At 38.5% G+C, this 18,344-nt stretch overlaps 1 protein-coding gene and 1 long non-coding RNA gene across 2 annotated transcripts in view; one reads left to right on the top strand and one right to left on the bottom strand.

Annotated features, from left to right (window-relative positions):
* LOC309477998 overlaps positions 1-18,344 on the top strand; it is a 136,264-nt gene extending 117,920 nt beyond the window's left edge. The window contains exon 4 of the long non-coding RNA XR_014198737.1: positions 17,169-18,344. This is a non-coding gene — a long non-coding RNA (uncharacterized lncRNA). The remainder of the gene's footprint in view (positions 1-17,168) is intronic.
* On the bottom strand, positions 1,125-3,855 carry LOC309477971 (heat shock 70 kDa protein 4-like). Its single transcript, XM_082141512.1, has 2 exons — positions 3,686-3,855; positions 1,125-1,481 (listed from the first exon to the last, which is right to left on the bottom strand). The coding sequence occupies exons 1-2, from the start codon at positions 3,809-3,811 to the stop codon at positions 1,302-1,304; spliced, it is 306 nt and encodes a 101-aa protein (XP_081997638.1). The 5' UTR covers positions 3,812-3,855; the 3' UTR covers positions 1,125-1,301.

The following is an 18,344-nucleotide window of genomic DNA, read 5'->3' as shown; positions in this document are numbered from 1 at the left end:
TAGCGAAGCATTAAAGAACTATCTCAACTGTTAAATAGCATATTGGAGATTAAAATAATATCAGATTTGTCTAATTTTAAATAAACACAAAAAATAGAGATGAAAAATTAACTTAAGTAAGAAATTAACTTTTGCTATGGTTTAATAAATGTCTATGGATATCTTCCACAAAAAATAATAATTTTGGCGCAATTTTTTCTCTATATAGTGTTGATATGGCAACTAGTAAAAACACCAAGTTTCGTCATTCGTCACGTGTGGAAGTATTTAAAACAAGTGTGTTACAACTAGCCCCGCGTTACCTTTGTGCCCCGCGCTCCTCTACTTTGTCCACCCGGTTAAGCATTTTTATTTTTATTTTTTTACAATACTTTCATAAAATCAGCACACACACACAAAAAAACATACTAATAATTCAGTGACAAATAATGTACTTAAGTATCAATAATGCAGGACTTTAAAAAGTAAAAAACATCTTTTAGGCAGTTGTATCTGAAACTGATGCGTTTGTGAGAAAGTGCTTATAAATAGACTATTGTGTATGAATTGTATTTTCTGATAATGTATGAACTGATGTTTTTGAAGGGACCAATTTCTTACAATGTCTTAAAGTCCCCCTGTGGTGAAAATCCAGCTTTTAATGTTGTTGATGTGTCTATATGTTTATGTGGTGTTTTTAATATGCTTTAAGACAAACCATGTGTAAATTCATAAGTCGACAGCATTGCTGAGTATTTCCTCCTTAAAACTGCAGTGAACCAAAGACAGTCTCAAACACACACTTTGAAATCGCTGGTGTTTCTGACGTCACAAACTACCTTGTAACCAATCAGATCAACGTGTGATCGTCAACCAGTGGATCTCTGAGCTGAGTGAGTGAGTGGAGGCGGGGCTCATTTGCATATTCATATAACCACATATACTAAATGAGGCAAGGGTGTCGAGTTACACTCAAGCTATTTTAAGGCATGATGATTTTACATTTAAATATGTCATTTTGGTGATCAAAGATGAGTTTTATGGGATAAAATGATCGACTACAGGGACACAGTATAAATACAATATTTGACTGCTTAGTTAAGATGCATACTTTTGGAAAGTTAAAATTGATTACAATTGGGGGAAGCAACAAAGACAAGTTCTCTTCCTATACATGTTACATGTTTTGTTCCCAGTTACAAAAAATATTATTGTTTTTAAACAGTGAAACACAAAGAAAGAAACATGCCACCAAGAGCAAGAGAACATTTGCTGGATTGGGTAATGTTTTTTAATCCGAACGCAGAGGCGTGTAAGAGGAGCTAGTCAATGTCCATCTCGGGGAGTTTGGCGTCTGGTGTTTCCGGGACTCGGCTCTTCTCCGGCTGGGGCTCTGAATCCCCCTGTCCGTTAACGGGACCGTTCTGTTCGGCCGCCGTCTCCTTTGGAGGCTCCACTTTGGGCTTAGGTTTGCTGACGATATGATTACAAGAATACAGCTCCTGTATAACGGGAAAAGTTGCAGATGGAAGGTTCAGACTAGGGGTGTGCACGAATATTAGAGTTTTTGATCTGTAATTATTATAACAATTTTTTACTACGTTGCTTTGCTGGCCGTAAATGCAGTGAATCCATGATAAATCCCAACCAAGCACTAACTCGCCGTTATAATAAAATGCACTGGGTGGCGCTGTGGAGCGTGTTAAAGGGGTGGTTGATTATGATTTCACTTTTCTAACTTTAGTTAGTGTGTAATGTTGCTGTTTGAGAATAAAACAACATCTACAAAGTTACGACACTCAACGTTCAAAGCAAAGGGAGATATTTGCTTTTACAGAAATAGATTTTTAAGGACTACAACAAACGGCTGGTAGAGACTACACCACATTCCTCCCGGGTTTAGTGACATCACCAACCCTAAAATTTACATAAACTCCGCCCCCGGAACACGATTTATAGATTATCATGACAGAATATGCCAATCAATGACTAGAGGATAACTACACATCAGCTACATAAATTCATCAACTAACCATTCAGAAATGTTGTGTACATGTTGTCACTTCTTCTTGAGTCTCTCCATCTTTCTGACTCCGGTTTGAACATAAAAGGCTAAAAGTTCTTGAAAGTTTCAGGACATGAGCTGTTGTAGCTCCGCCCACTGTGCCGGGAGTAAGAGGCTCATTTGCATTTAAAGGGACACACACAAAAACTGTGCGTTTTTGCTCACCCTCAAAAAGTAACCACTTTAACATGCTATATAACTATAGCTAAAACTTCACATACACAATAATTGACGCAGTCTGCTTTATTAGCGTGTTTTTTTCCGTTCCCGCTGCTTGAGCTTAAATGTTTTTGTTCTTTATATTTTTTGTTTACACATATTCTTTAATGTTTTCAACTAGTCGTGAGCTTGTTCAGAAATGCTCTTAAAAAAAAAAAACGTCTTTCCTGTTAAACGTCATTTAAAGCTGCAGTCCGTAGTTTGCCCTCTATGTCGCCATCTCTGTTAGAAATCTGCAATTGCAGTTATTCGCGGAATTGTCAACTTTACGTGGGTTGTGCCTCGGCTCGGCACAGCGCGGATGAACCCAATGTTTTGAGGAGGATGTGCGGCTGTCAGTCGCTGCCGGTGTGGATCCTGGCGTTCGCAATCACAGATTCTACTTTTTGGAAGTTTGACATTCACTTTTGTTCTGACCAACTAAGTGGAAAAAAGCATTGCAGTAAATCACGCTGATTAAATCTAACGATAGCTTATCATATCACGTCAAACCGTTCAAATTATACTTAGTTCTCAAATTGTTAATGTGAACAACATCAGGATTGCGTGACATTTAATGCCCTTCCGATATTATCCTTGTTTTCCCATGGGCCGGTTACAGTCTCTTTTTCTCTGTAGCCGCTCCGAAGTCTGAAGTCTTTTGCATTTTACAGCGGGAGAATCTCCAGTCGTCTCTGCTGATTGTCGTTTGAACCTTTCTGGATCCGCCATCAAATTGATAAGTTTAATTAAAGGAGAACTCCGGTCAATTTTAACATTGAGCTAATTTTTTTGTAAATTTGGAGTGCTGTCAGTACAGACAACGACAAAAATCGGTGTTGCCTACACCGTGTTATCCTCTTTTTAAAATTTGCACCCTGTTGACTTAAATGGGGCAAGTTTTAAACCTGCTTTTAGCCTCTTAACATCCTTGATGTGTCATTACAAGTGCACAGCCAATGTGAGTGATTCCTTCAGAGTGAACACGGTGAATCTGACTGCAGTAGATGTGAAAGATATTCATAAAAATAAAGTTAATTTAGCCAGCGCACATTCCTGTATTTACTTCCTGTTTTCGTTCGAAGTCCACAGTAGTCGATTGTCGAGTTCACGCGCATAGGTTTAGTATCTATGATCACGCGCGGAATCTCCAGTCGTCACTGCTGTTTGTCGTTTGAACCTTTCTGGATCCGCCAACAAACTGATAAGTTTAATTATATCAAGTGCTGTGAGAAACCGCTATAAATCTCCAACATCCTCACACTCATAGCCGACTAGCCGAGACTAGTCGTTCTTTATGTGGACAGATGTGACGTAATGACGCAAACACATGCTCGAATCCCAAATATTTGAATGCAATACTTTTGAAAAATGCTTATCCCTAATTCAGACATGTATGGATAATCCATAATCCACCTATCAAGCGTTTCATGAAGTCTGTACCTTGGTTTTGGCCTGAATCTCTTGGGCTTTAACGGCTGGGTCCTGGCTGAGACTCTGTTTGCTCTGCAGGTTCATTTTGTTGTTCATCCAGGTCATGGCTTCATTCACCTGCTTCTCCACCTTCATGATCTCCAGCTCCTCCAGATGATCATACAGCTCATCCTGAGTTTACAGAAACGGGATCAATGCAAATCTTACAACTGGGGTTTAAAAGACAATGATTACTCAGCAATATTATCAGTTTAAGGCGAGACACCTCAGGTGTTTTCTGTAATTGTATGTTTAAATATGCAAATTAGGCGTGATCTAATTAAATATGCACTCATTTGCATACATTTCATAGAACAAGAATCTGAACATTGGATAAAGTCAGGTTCAAAATCCTTGTTTTAAATATTAGAGTCAAAGGTTTTTACAGAGAGGATTTTGGATCTCTCTATTTATCACTAAAAATACCGTCAACAGCCAAAAATAAATACATTTTCGCCATTTTTTAAGGAATAAAACGTTGAATAAAATCAGGATAATTATATATGAACAAACCCCTCTGCAAAAACCTTCAGAATATATAGAAGAATAAAACTGTAAAGTTTGGTGTATGTAAGTGTTACTCGAGTGGAGATTTCTGGCTCAATGTAGGAGGAAAAACTCATTTTGAGAAAACGGCCTTTATAGATATTTACTGTAATTGAAATCTACAGACACAAATAGACAAAGTGCTCGAAGAGATACAGTTAAAAGTGTATTTTGGATGTTTTCTGTCCACTAGTCTGAAAAAACACTTTATGAAAAGCCAAAAAGCCCAATTCTCAAAAACACAGTTTTTGCCTGTAGTGTCTGGCCTTAACTGCACTAACACTAACAGATGAGCTGAACTGAATCTAACTTTACAACATCAACACTTTATTGAAATGAACTGAATCTATGTGGAACTAAAATGAGATTAAAGGATTAGTTTACTTCAGAAATGTCACTAATCAAATAAAAACACTGCACTTTATAGATAAAATATACATTACAAACACAGTTACAAAAGTTATTTAGTCGAGAACGAGTGAGTTTTCACTTTCTTTTGTTGTTTGATTAGTGTTATTATACAGACGACAGCAGGAATATTAGGCTGCTGTCCCTTTAAGAGCTGCACGGATCCAATACACTGATACACACACTCCTGCAGCACAGACAACAGCGAGCGAGTCGTCGGTTTAAAGTCATATCGAAATCTATAAAGGACTCGATAAGTTTATAACTTTATAACTAGTATCCGATTCCTGACCTCAAGTATTCGAGTTTCGATTCCCAACCCTAGAAACAACACCAGGCCGTTTGCACCCTCTTGCTGGCCTTTGTTATAATACATAATGTACATAAGTTCATTGTTTATAGTATATTACATTATGTATTTAATAGTGTTGTTCAGTAAAACCATATGATTACTAGCTTTTGATTCTTATTTTTTTGTATCAGTTATTATTGCCTCATTGTTAGTATACATGTACAGTACAGGCCAAAAGTTTGGACACATTACTATTTTTAATGTTTTTGAAAGAAGTTTCTTCTTCTCATCAAGCCTGCATTTATTTGATCAAAAATACTGAATTTTTTTTTTTTATATTGTGATATATTATTACAATTTAAAATAATTGGTTTTCAATTTATTATACTTTAAATGATCATTTATTTCTGTGATGCAAAGCTGAATTTTCAGGATCATTACTCCAGTCTATCACATGATCCTTTAGAAATCATTCTAATATTCTGATTTATTATGAGTGTTGGACACAGTTCTGCTGCCTAATATATTTGATGAATAAAAGGTTAAAAAGAACTGCATTTATTCAAAATAAAAACATATTTTCTAATAATATAAATCTTCTTTACTATCACTTTTTATCAATTTAACACATCCTTGCTGAATAAAAGTATTGATTTATTTCAAAAAAAGAAAGAAAAAAATGACTGACCAGTAGTGTATATTGTTGTTACAAAAGATTTCTATTTTTAAATTCTATTTTTTTTTTTTTACTTTTTATTCATCAAAGTATCCTAAAAAAGTATCACAGGTTATGAAAAAATATTAAGCAGCAGAACTGTTTCCAACTTTGATAATGAATCATCATATTAGAATGATTTCTAAAGGATCATGTGATAGACTGGAGTAATGATCCTGAAAATTCAGCTTTGCATCACAGAAATAAATGATCATTTAAAGTATAATGAATTGAAAACCAATTATTTTAAATTGTAATAATATATCCAGGGATGCAAACACATGTATGGTCAAAAAAGAGAGAGGTTATCGAAGCCCTCGCCCCGCGGCAAATATCCAGATACTTACATAATTGTGATGAATTTAATCCTTTGTAAGTTATCATTTTGCAGTGTAAGATTACAGTTAACACCTTTAAATATTACATAAATGTATTATGTATTTTTTTATTAAACTTAGTGAGTGTATAAATCAGCAGCAAAAAGTAATTCTTGAGAAAATCTGCACAGTAATTTTATAAAATCTAAACATGTTAATAAAAACAAATTACTATAAGTACTCTTATAAAATTCAATCAGGCAATCATACATTTCAAAATGTTATATTTATATATGAATGTCAAGAATTCAGAAGTGTATATATTTATATAGCCTACACTACACAGAAATAATATACAATTAAATGATGCTTATTTTAAATGTATTGTGCAGGCTAGGTATAAAACAATATAGGCTTTTAATAATCTTTCAGTGCGCAAAACCATGATAATATGAAACGCTTCAAAACAGAGCGCGTATGCGCATCGCGGGTGCAGAATGATGTGCTCAAAGCAACATGGAGTCACAGTGTGCAGCGCTGCACAAGTGCGCATTTAAAAGTTCACATTATAATCAAGTTCAAGTTCCGTTTATTTCTAAAGCACATTTACTACCGGCCGACATTATAATGTGAACTTTTAAATGCGCACTTGCGCACATTGGAGAGTTTTACCGTGCATCCTGCTGTAACCGGACGAGGCGCGCGCGCTGTTTGAATACTGAATGGAGAATGATTGACAGCCGCAGAGGAGGGAAAACGAGTTTCCATAAACTTTAATTTAATGATGTAAATACACTTCTGTCCCTCACATTAAGCTATGGAATGGCTTCAGATGACTTTGTGAAATTATAATCAGACGCTCTCAGACCCAAGTCACCCAAACTGACGTGAAAAAAGCGGGAGGTGCCGAAAAGCGCGCAGTTTGCATCCCTGCTATTGACAGAGCGACCCCGTGGATCTTTTTTTACAGATCTGCATGATTCACGTAGGTCACATTTTCAGGTCGGAAAATCCGGATTAATCCAGAAAAATCACATCACTGTATACTATTGCTGCATAATTATCAAAAATGTTAAAATATAAAGTCCTTTCACGTGTGGTAATTTTTCCCTAAACCTAACTATCTGAGGCGTCTCCAAATTGACACCAGTATATATACCTACCTTTATACTCGCTCTTGTATCTTCAGTCGACAACTGGCCGAGTTTCTTACTCTAACTTGATTTTTCCCTAAACTATCTTACTTCCTAAACTAGCTTCCTGCGCAGGAATAATCAACAAACAGACTCAAGCAAATTTCCTTTAAATGCTTTAATCACGGCCAGGAGATCTTCCCGAGCAGTTCTCAGGGAATCTCTCCGAAGAAGCAAGGCCGGAGGATCTCAGACAAATCCCATTGAGAATCCCACCAGATAACACAGATACAACAGTTGTTATAGAATCGAGAAAACAAATAAGACTAACATGTCACCTTCAATATGATTGGTTCAAAAGCCCCAACCTTTTCCCTCTGTCACTGGCACAAGCAAACTCTGTTTTTGTGATTACTTATTACAAGGTTTGAGAACTAGTCATCTGTCTAGTTTCACTTACCTAATTGTTATTTATACACACACTCAAAGTCACAAGTTTTCCCCAAAGAGTTTGGAAACATATAAAAGCATATGAATGTCATTCCTGCAAGAAAAACAAATGTTAGTTGATTAATTAAAATCCATCACATTCCCCTCTCTTCCTATAATGAATTATTCGATACCCGCATGATTTACCTGCAATCTAATTTACCTTTACCAAATCATCCCATTATAAGTCAGTGACTTTAATACCACCTGATATCTCTAATCATACCATGTTTCATCTTTCACTTGATAATACCTGTAAGATATTCCTTCAATCAGCGTCCTAAGCTGTAATGAAAATACAACCAATTTCCAATGTTACCACATACACTCTTCTCATCTTCTTCATTCTATCTTCAAGCAATCTAATTCTATCTTTAGTAAAAAGCTAAACATACCATAGTACATTCCCTTTTAACTTCAGTAAACCTTGAGTCAAGTTTAAGTATCATCTTTCTCTGGATTTTGAATCTCATTGATCTATTAGGCCTTTAACAGGCTGATCCTGCTGATTAACCATTTTTCTTAACCTTATTTTGTTAGCTTTTAATTCAAGCAGGCGATTGTTTTAGCTTTTTTTAAGGATCTGTGTAATAAAATCAAACCCAAAAAGTTATTCTAGTATTTTTCATTTTTATCCTTAACACAAATATCAATAATTTTATTATTTTGTTTCAAACAATGTCATTATTTTAAAATGAACTCTGTTTAACCCAGCTCTTGCCATGAAAATAGCCTTAGTTGCTGACATGCCATTTAATCTGTAACTACTTATCTTCCTACCATCTTATTTTTTCAGAATGAACTGATTTCGCTGAAATGTCTGAACTGATTAGACTCATTTTAGTTTAAATTTAACATGTTTGGGTTACATTGTTCTTGATCTAGGTTTTATCTTTGTGCCCCCTACATAATTTGCTCCAATTCATGCTCTGGGTTTCATTAAAACATTAGAGTAATAAGTTGGAAATTTGGAAATGTATTACTTCAATAATAATAATCCAGAAATTAATGTTTCCTAAAATCAGTCTCCTTTTGAAAGTTTTTTTTGTGCTATTTTAGCAAATGGAAACACCTAAAAAATATTTAATTTAGTCATTCAGTCATCGCTATAGAAGTTTACCCAATGATCTGTTCGGACCTAGTCCGGCAAAGTAACTTATCACCCATTCTCTTATTAGAGAACAACTATTGCCACTATTAATTTTTTTTTAGCATCTATGATGTCTGCATTAGGGTTTTAAAACCCTCAAGTTTCTTCAAAAATAGTCCCTAGATTATTTATAATTTTTACAGTAATGTACCAATTTAGAGTCCCTATAGCTATACTATACAGAATTAAGAGATTTTCCTTTTCTCAGTTTACGTGTACCCGAAATATTTTCAAATTAATCAGTGATTGTTCAAATCATGAGATCTAAATACTCAGTCTTACAGTATAGTTTGATCAATTAATTTGGTTGATTGACCAAATAAAGCATCAATAAACATCACACCATATGAATTATTGTGCTAAGCTTAAACCATTAGTTGGTACACATCTTCCTCCAGATGTGTTGATCATCTCGTTGCCCCATGGACGCTCAATCTTCACCAGGGTGATTCTTTGCGAACCGTTGCAATGGGCTTTCCCTCGTTGGCAAGGGAGGTACGTTACTAGCACGTCCTTGATCCCCCACTTTATCCTTCGTGTTGGCGTTGGCATTGCCGTTGGCGTTTGGGGTTGGCGTTGGCATTGCCGTTGGCGTGTGGGGTTGGCGTTGGCGTGTGGGGTTGGCGTTGGCGTGTGGGGTTGGCGTTGGCATTGCCGTTGGCGTGTGGGGTTGGCGTTGGCGTTTGGGGGTTGGCGTGTGGGGTTGGCGTTGGCGTGTGGGGTTGGCGTTGGCGTGTGGGGTTGGCGTTGGCGTTTGGGGATGGCGTGTGGGGTTGGCGTTGGCGTTTGGGGATGGTGTGTGGGGTTGCTCAGGCTGGTTGGTGTAGTTTAAGGTGAGATGCTTGGACGGAGGTGTCACGGTCTCCAACCTGGCTGATAGTTGCAAGATGTTTCCTCAGAACACTCCACTAGACCTTGTTTGTGGAGTGAACCACAAGAACAACCTGTGAATGGAGACCTTAAGTATTTTTTGTTAGAGACAGATGTATTATGTCATCTGCTTGTCTGGCCGGTCGTCCTTTTTTGATGAGACCTGTAAAATTTCATGTTAAACAGTAACCAGACAATATTTGTATGCATTTGGAACAGAATCAGTTCTGTTCGATGAGATCCATGATGACGTCCTGTAAAAGGAAAAAGTTAAGTATGGGGTGGACAGGGCAAGCTTGCTTGCTCTCTGCCTTCCCAAAGTTACACGCTGTGCAGGTGTGGCTCTGTTTCTTTCTGCCACAATAATAACACAGGCCAGGATAGTTAGCCAAAATCATCCATGGTCGTTATTTTATTGGGTATATTTTAACCTCTGTGGGCCCACTTAAATCTACACTGTGTAGGATTTTAATAAATTTAGATACATCTGTTTTGATTGACATAATTTATTTGTCTTAGAACACCATATTTCACACACCCCTCTCATAGATTCATACCTTTTTGTCTGCCATAGCAGTTTATGAACTGAATGGGGAATATATATATATATATATATATATATATTTATTAATTTAGGAGTGGAAAACCACCGAATTTGAACGTTAACAACTTTTACGACGACAGAAAGTACTAAACGTAGACACACTGTGGCATTCCCCTTGCGACAGTGTCTAAACGTTAGGATAATCAGTTTTCAAGTGTCCGATGCAGTCGTCATGTGTTTGAGTTTAACACCGTGAACGTAAACCTAACTTTTCAAAACAAATAGATTAAACACTTTAAAACAATAATCGTATAGACCTACAGTTGCAGTTGAGAGTCCATTTTTAATTTCTCAAAAGCAATTTTTCGTTCATTGCACAATTTCAATTTTCCAAACTTTTTGTTGTTGCTCATAAGCTATTTAAAAGGAGATTTGATCCATGGACAAAAAGAAAATAACATTTCCATCTCGTACCCTCGGTGATGACAGCATGTGTTTTCAAATGTTTATAATTAGATCCATTGTTTTTATTGAATCTAGAAAATTACCTTTAAATGAAATGGAGTGACCAATATTTTAGCTTTTCTAGACATAGTGTATTTTCTATCCTCAACAAATACATGCTTTTACCACTAGTTGGTTAATGTAAGGTCTTTTCCAGAGAATCCAGCCCCAGTTTTAACTGAGTAGGGCTGTTACTGGTACCTATTGAAAGCAGATTCAAAGTGTTAGTTTAAACAGAGAAGAATATGAAGAAATATGAAGAATTGCTGAAACCAGTGGATAATCAAAAACAATCAAGTTAAATAATAACTAAATTTGAAACGGTCTCTGTAGTGATCATTGAAAATGCAGCACCTAGCCAACAAGGCTGATTGTCTTTCTGTGTGGATTGTCATTCAGTTGAACTTCAGGCTCATACATTTGATCATCAGGCTGTGATGGCACTCTCCTCGCTCTGGCTTTTGATCCATCCTGCCACAAAATGTCATAATGCATGGCAAAATTGTCTTTAGGAAAAGTCTCAAGTGAATTGTCACCTTTGCACTGTCTCAGTCTCCCCATGCTGACCCCTCTCAGAAGTGTCAACTTCCTCTTTCAGGAGGGCGGCTGCAGGCCCCACTTCCTCTTTTATTTCTGTGCAGTCATCCCACATTGTCAAGGTAGCTGTCTGAAATTCTGAACACTCAGAGAACCGCAAAAAATCTAATTAAACAGCTTAATATCCAAAAGTCTCTTCTGGTTTACAACACAGCAATTCTTCAAGTTATTAAAAAGCTTAGTACTTCATTGCGAAAAAAAGCAAGCACTTCTTCGTTGCAAAGACGCAGGAAAAAGCAGGAAAGTTCCTCTAACTATAATACAGTGTATAATGTAAACAAAAATAATTATTTTTCTTTTCTTTTACAAGAAACCAAAATAAAATGACTCTAAGATGTCTGTTATGTGCTTGTTCAAATCACAATTTATATCTAGAGTCGGTCACCCAATCTCATTCTCATACTATGCACAATGCACAAAGAATTATCTTAGTTAAACAAACCATTGACTCTTAGAATCTCTGCAATGGATCAGTTTTTCACACTGTCTCCCACAAGGGATAACGGGATACAAATTCTAGACACCTTCAGATAGAAAGTATAATATTTAAACACGTGCAGTTAATATAGTACTATTTATTCATCTTTAAGAGCACCTATTGCTCGGTTTTATAGATCTCATCTACTTTAATAAATCAAAGTCTAACTCATAAAAGTTTCTTCATGACTCAAAATTTCCTAATTATTACAGAATGCATATTCCTATTATTATGATTTATAATTTTAACAATTTCTTCATTTTTTTATTGATTTCAAAATGTAAAAATTAATAAATCTCAGGATTACAATATTGATCTATTTATCTTGTCTCACTCTTTCAACTTTCTCTCATTATCTTTCTTTATATTCAATCAGAAATAAAGTCTCATTCAAACAAAAAGCAACTTTCATTAGTACAGCATCTCAGGGTATTTTCCCTCTCAAATCTGGTTTCCAGCATGACTAGTTGCTATTTGCAGAACAAAGTTTCATTAAAGGGTAACTAAACCCCTGGTCAGAGCCTGACTCCACCCACTGGCAATATTTGAAAAATGCTAGAAAAGTGGGCAGAGCCCAGCGGAGATAGAGGGGACGAACCGTGAGCGGGGGGGCGTGCACCTGAGACCTGCTGTCAGACTCTCTAAAATGGAGAGTGACTCACAGGGTCGCAAGACGACGTAAAGTACATGCATCTGATGAGTTTTATCGAGTTGATGTCAATAGCGCGCGCTCTCTGTAGGCATTTTCATATTTTGCCGCTATGTGAAAAAATCCAGCAAAATGCGCCGACGCGTTTGTCGACCCCAGAGGATTAACTTTAGCCTAACCATAAATTGTGATTAAAATATATATGATCACTCACATCAAGACGCCGCTGCGGTGGTGGAGTCCATGCAGGAGGAGCAGCGTTTGGCACTGCGTCGCTTTTCAGCGCGAGCTGTGTGGAGAAGCCCATTTCCACCTCTATTGCGTTGGAAAAGCAATTCCGTGTAAAATGCAGGTTTCACACTCACGGTCTTCCAGGCCAAGTGCATGCAACCACTGGCGCCTAATTTACAAGTCTGCTGGAAAGCTATGCAGTCCAACAGTGATGTTGCAACCAGCAACACTACACCTACGTACCCTCCTGACCACTGTACTAAATACAGATAAATCTACGCTACAGTGTTGCCAGATTAGAAATGTCGAAGTATCGTACCAAAACCTCAAAATTATCGTTTTTTGAGAAAAATTATCGTACACGAACCAAACACATAAAATATAGCTATTTTCCAACAATTTTATTTTCCAAATAATTTTACAGCCAATTTAAACAAGCTGTGTAATACGCTCACACTAACTGGAGGAAGTCTGGCTACTTAACTTTTTTTTGCCAAAGTGCAAAAGATATGCCGACAGTCCACATTTTGAACTAGACCATAATTAAACTATGATACAGAGAGAAAAAAGTGCACAATTAACACTAGAAAGATTCAAATGCGATCTCTAAGTTGCTGTCATCATCGGATTGTGCTGTGTTGGCAGGTGTTGTTGGTAGAGGAATCCTTTTACGGTACAGATTGGATGCCATCATGGAACTGATCTAAACTGAACTGTCTTCTTCGGCAAAACTGTAGTGTAGTGTTGACGTGCGGTCGACACCATGTGGTATGTGTGTGTATACGTGTGCTTGCGTGCAGGCAGGCGAGCCTGCGAAATGATTCGGGGTCAGAGAGAGAAGCGGTAGGATGTGTGTTTGGACGAAAGACTGAAAACTCTGAAATTATCGTACATTATGGGATTTTTTTCATTATTGATCGTACATCGTACAGAGGTCAAAATTATCGTACAAATACGATAATTATCGTACATCTGGCAACACTGCTACGCTAGCTCGTACCAGGGGCGTGGTGAGCTGGAACCTGCTTACGTCACATAGTACCGCTAACATCCAATAGGAAAATTCAACTGCAGTAGCCACCGTTCAACCTGAAGAGGCCAGCACTCAGACGTTTTTACACCATATATTGTAGAATTAAAACACTTTATACCCAAATGTCAAAAAAGTTACTCGAATCAATGAACAGCACTAATAAAGCCCCATTCTTACAGATCATTAACTAAAAAAAGTTGGTTTAGGGTTTAGTTACCCTTTAACAACTTTCTCGGCGCACTCTCAAACACAACAAATAAAATACTCAACATATACTAATTTGGTTGAATTTAACCATAATCATTGCCCCTATTAGCAAAGGTAAAACATTTTTTAAATCACTTAAATCTTAAATCTTTTAAATCTGATTACCAGTTTTCTTCAAAAATTTTACCAAACAGAATAGCCAATTTTTAATTAAACCTTTTAATTAATTTAGAAGCATTTTAAAGGAAAAATGCTAAGTCTGTCATCATCCTACCTACCTTAAAGGAGAACTCCGGTCAATTTTAACATTGAGCTAATTTTTTTGTAAATTTGGAGTGCTGTCAGTACAGACAACAACGACAACACAGCCTACACAGTGTTATCCTCTTTTTAAAATTTGCACCCTGTTGACTTAAATGGGGCAAGTTTTATACCTGCTTTTAGCCTCTTAACATCCTTGATGTGTCATTACAAGTGCCCAGCCATGTGAGTGATTCCTTCAGAGTGAACACGGTGAATCTGACTGCAGTAGATGTGAAAGATATGAATAAAAGTGATGTTAATTCAGCCAGCGCACATACCTGTATTTACTTCCTGTTTTCGGTCGAAGTCCACAGTAGTCGATTGTCGAGTTCACGCGCGTGATCATAGGTAACTAAGCAACAGTGGAGACTCAACAATCGACTACTACACACACACACACACACTTTCCCCAAAGAGTTTGGAAACATTTAAAAGCATATGAATGTCATTCCTGCAAGAAAAACAAATGTTAGTTGATTAATTAAAATCCATCACACACGTCACCATTTTCATGTTGTTGTCAGCCTACACTTCACATAATAGGCCTGAAGGCCTGGGCTTCATTAACCAACTATGATAGTTTGATCAAATGGTAAACGGTATCAATATACATAAACTAAATACAAGTGACTTGAATACTACTTACCATTAATGCTACTTTTGGTGCTGGTTTTGTGCAGTGCTTTGTACTCAATTAACATCCATTGTCAGCTGGTAACGGTGCGCCAAGAGCGCTGAATAACCGTTCTTACGGCTGGTAAGACCGCCTTGAAGAGAGACAGCGCACGATGGGTTGCACATTTCCTGTCTGTGTCCGCTGCGACCGTTCCCCTGCGTGCTTCAGTGCCAAGGAGAGCATTCCCCTGAAAGAGCTTACATGAGTGTGAGTTGCATCTTTCTAAAGATGACATTCCACCCGTGTGTTTCTGGTTGCGGTCGTTTCCTGTTCTCACTGACGGCCACGATCTATCTCGCATGCCTGGTAAACATGTAAAGACCGTGTTCGTGGGTGGTTCATGTTTTCGCCTACTGGCGAAGGACGCGATAGAGCCGGTCCCTCCTGCTGATTCTGAGGTCAGGGTACTATGGTCCCTACTTCAAAGTACCTAAGAAAGGAGGTGGGTTACGACCGATCAGCAGCTGCTCAGTCAGTTTTCCCATGCCTGTAAAGAGTTCGGGCTCACGGTCAGCATTAAAAAGACCAATGTTATGTATGAGCCAAAATGTCCCTTCACCACCATCAATCAGCATTGATGACGAGGTGCTAGAAAACACTGACCACTTCAAGTATCTGGGCTCCACCAACACCAGTCACTTGTCGCTTGACAAAGAAATAGAGACACGTATTGCAAAAGCTGCTGCAATATTGTCCAAACTAAGCAAGAAAGTGTGGGACAACAATAACATCTCATTGAATACCAAACTCAGAGTATACCAAGCATGCGTTCTCAGCACCTTCTGTATAGCAGCGAAACCTGGACGACATATGTCAGACAGGAAAACAGCTTTGAAAGTTTCCATCTCTGCTGCCTGCGTCGAATCCTTGGTATAATCTGGGAAGACAAGTTCACCAACACATCTGTCCTGGAACAGACAAATTCCCACAGCATGCACCTTTTGCTAACTCAACGTCGGCTCCGATGGGCAGGTCATTACAGCCGTATTCCCAAGGATATACTGTATGGTGAACTAGCTACAGGACACTGTCCTCTAGGCCGACCAACACTGCGTTACAAGGATGTTTTCAAGCGTGATTTGAAAACCACTGGTATAAACCCAGACACCTGGGAGTCACTTGCAGAAAATCGCAGCGCATGGAGAACCACAGTAAGTGATGGAATCCAAAGGGGAGAAGTGAAGAGACTCCAGCAGTTGAAGGACAAAAGAAGGTCACAGGAAGGAGGGGAAACAAAGCCATGACTCCAACCCGCCATCCAGCTTTGTCTGCCTAAATTGCGGCAGAGACTGCCATGCACGGATAGGACTACTGAGCCACTCCAGATGTTGCCTACAACAAGATTGACTGAAAAAGATAAAGGCGGCGCAGCCATTGTCTTTCGAGACAGAAGGGGCCTACTAATTAAAAAAAAACTTCTGTCAATCTCTTTTCTTTAGCCTGCGTGTCCCATACCTTTGAGTTGAGACGCAGCTGCAATGTTGATGCTACAAAAGTCTCCAACTAGCACACATATCAACCAGTTATATGGCATGTATATCCTGAATGATCAAGACATCCTGGTTCTGGAATGTCCACGTGACAGAATGACCTTGTTGGAGTTCTGCAAACGAAACCGAGGTTCCCTGACGGAACATGCAGTGAAACACATCGTTCAGCAGCTCGTTGTTGCGCTGCAGCACTGCATGGATCATGGTGTTTATCACGAAACACACATGAAGAACGTTCTCATCTACCCAAACACCCTGAAAGTCAAGCTGATGGACTTCGGAGACACACTGATCCTTGAAGAAAGACGTGAGTCGACTTCTCGCACACCGTTCACTGTTGATGTGTTTGATGATGTTTTACTAAACACTGGAAATGTATTCTTACAGGTGCTGATGAAGCCATATTAAAAACAGAGGTCAGAAAGTCCGCTGAGTGGGTCCCGACTGAGGACATACACCTACTGCTGGATCAGCTGGTCAAAAGAATAGGCCGTTGGTTTTGGCAAAGGCCACATCTGTCCAAAGGTGAGACCAACAACAAGAACGAAATGGAAATAACATTGCTTAAAAACATGAAGAGCTCAGTAAAATTATTAGTGTCCATGATGAGCAAAGTGTAAAACACAGCATATTGACAATGAATGTTTAGCAATAATAGAATAAACGTTCATGGGCATCCAGAGAATATCATAGTAACAGCAAGAAATGCTGTGAATTTCATGGTAACATGACCTTACATGAACTACATTTCTCAAAATCTGTTTGTGAGTGTCTATAAGGACAAACATGACTAATCAACTGTTTTTTGAAAACTTTGACAGAATGCCTGGATCTTCTTGAGAAACTTCACGACAAAGGGTCAGGGATCACCTTAGATGCCATTTTACATCATGACTGGTTTTAAAACCCTTCAAAGAGATGAAGATGTTGTCCTTCCACGTTTTCCAGCGTCCCTGATGGATTGTTGCCGATGGATTGTCTTGTATGTCCGCCCAATGTTACTATTTCCGCATAAGTCGGTGCGCGTGTAACTTCTACCACCTGTGCTGTCGAAGTGTTCGGCATTTCCGCCGTGATTTCTGCCTGCTCGATTGCCTCCATACTAATTCGGCTATGAAAATTTCTACCCGCCCAACCAGCAGCCATCTCAAAGGCCTTGGGCCATTCTGTGTGATTGTGTTTGTGGATGTTCTGCAAAGCCTCTTCTATCAGGGTTTCATAGAAATCTATCAGGGGTTCGATTGCTCCTGTCTGATCGATTGCTCCTGTCTGCCTCGTTGCTGCTGCTGAGTTGGCTTGCGTCTGTAAGCTTCGTATATCTTTCTGTTTTGAATCATTATTTACTATCATTCCTTGTTGTTTATACTGCTAAATATAGCTTACTCAACATCACACATTAACCTGACATCGCTAGCTTCAATCTAAATCGTTATTGCTAGCACAACACGCTAGTAATTCGCTAGCCTGTTCGCAAACTCGCTCGCGCCTTTTTACGAGTTCATCAAGCCTTAGGTGAGTAGGATCAGTCAACAAACACGGTGAGTCATGTCATCTTCTCCTCTTGTTGTCACTTGCACTTCATGTAACATGTATAGCATAGCCTTCTCTGCCAGCACAGGATTTACATGTGATAAATGCAGGGAGATAGTCAAGCTGACGGGGAAGATTTCAGATCTAGAGACACGCATCCAAACTTTAATCGAGGTTAATTGTAAGAGTGCAAGGGCTTTAGATACTACTTTGGATGTGACTAGCTTAGTGAACTCTGTACATTGTTCGGCCCCGTGCAGCAGGGCAATTGGGTGACGGTGAGACGCTGTAGTCGCGGGACAAAACACCGCTCTTCCGTTACGATTACAACATCAAATAGATTCTCCCCCCACAGTGAAACACCCACTGAGAATCCTGTTGAATGTGCCCTAGTTATTGGCGGTTCTATTACACGGAACGTGAAAATGGAGCCACCAGCCACCATAGACACATGTTTGCCGGGAGCC

Source organism: Leuciscus leuciscus (assembly GCF_965113295.1).
Source record: "Leuciscus leuciscus genome assembly, chromosome: 16".
Classification (NCBI taxonomy): Eukaryota; Metazoa; Chordata; class Actinopteri; order Cypriniformes; family Leuciscidae; genus Leuciscus; species Leuciscus leuciscus.
The sequence above is the reverse complement of the archived record's forward strand: the minus strand, read 5'-3'. Positions and strand labels throughout refer to the sequence as shown.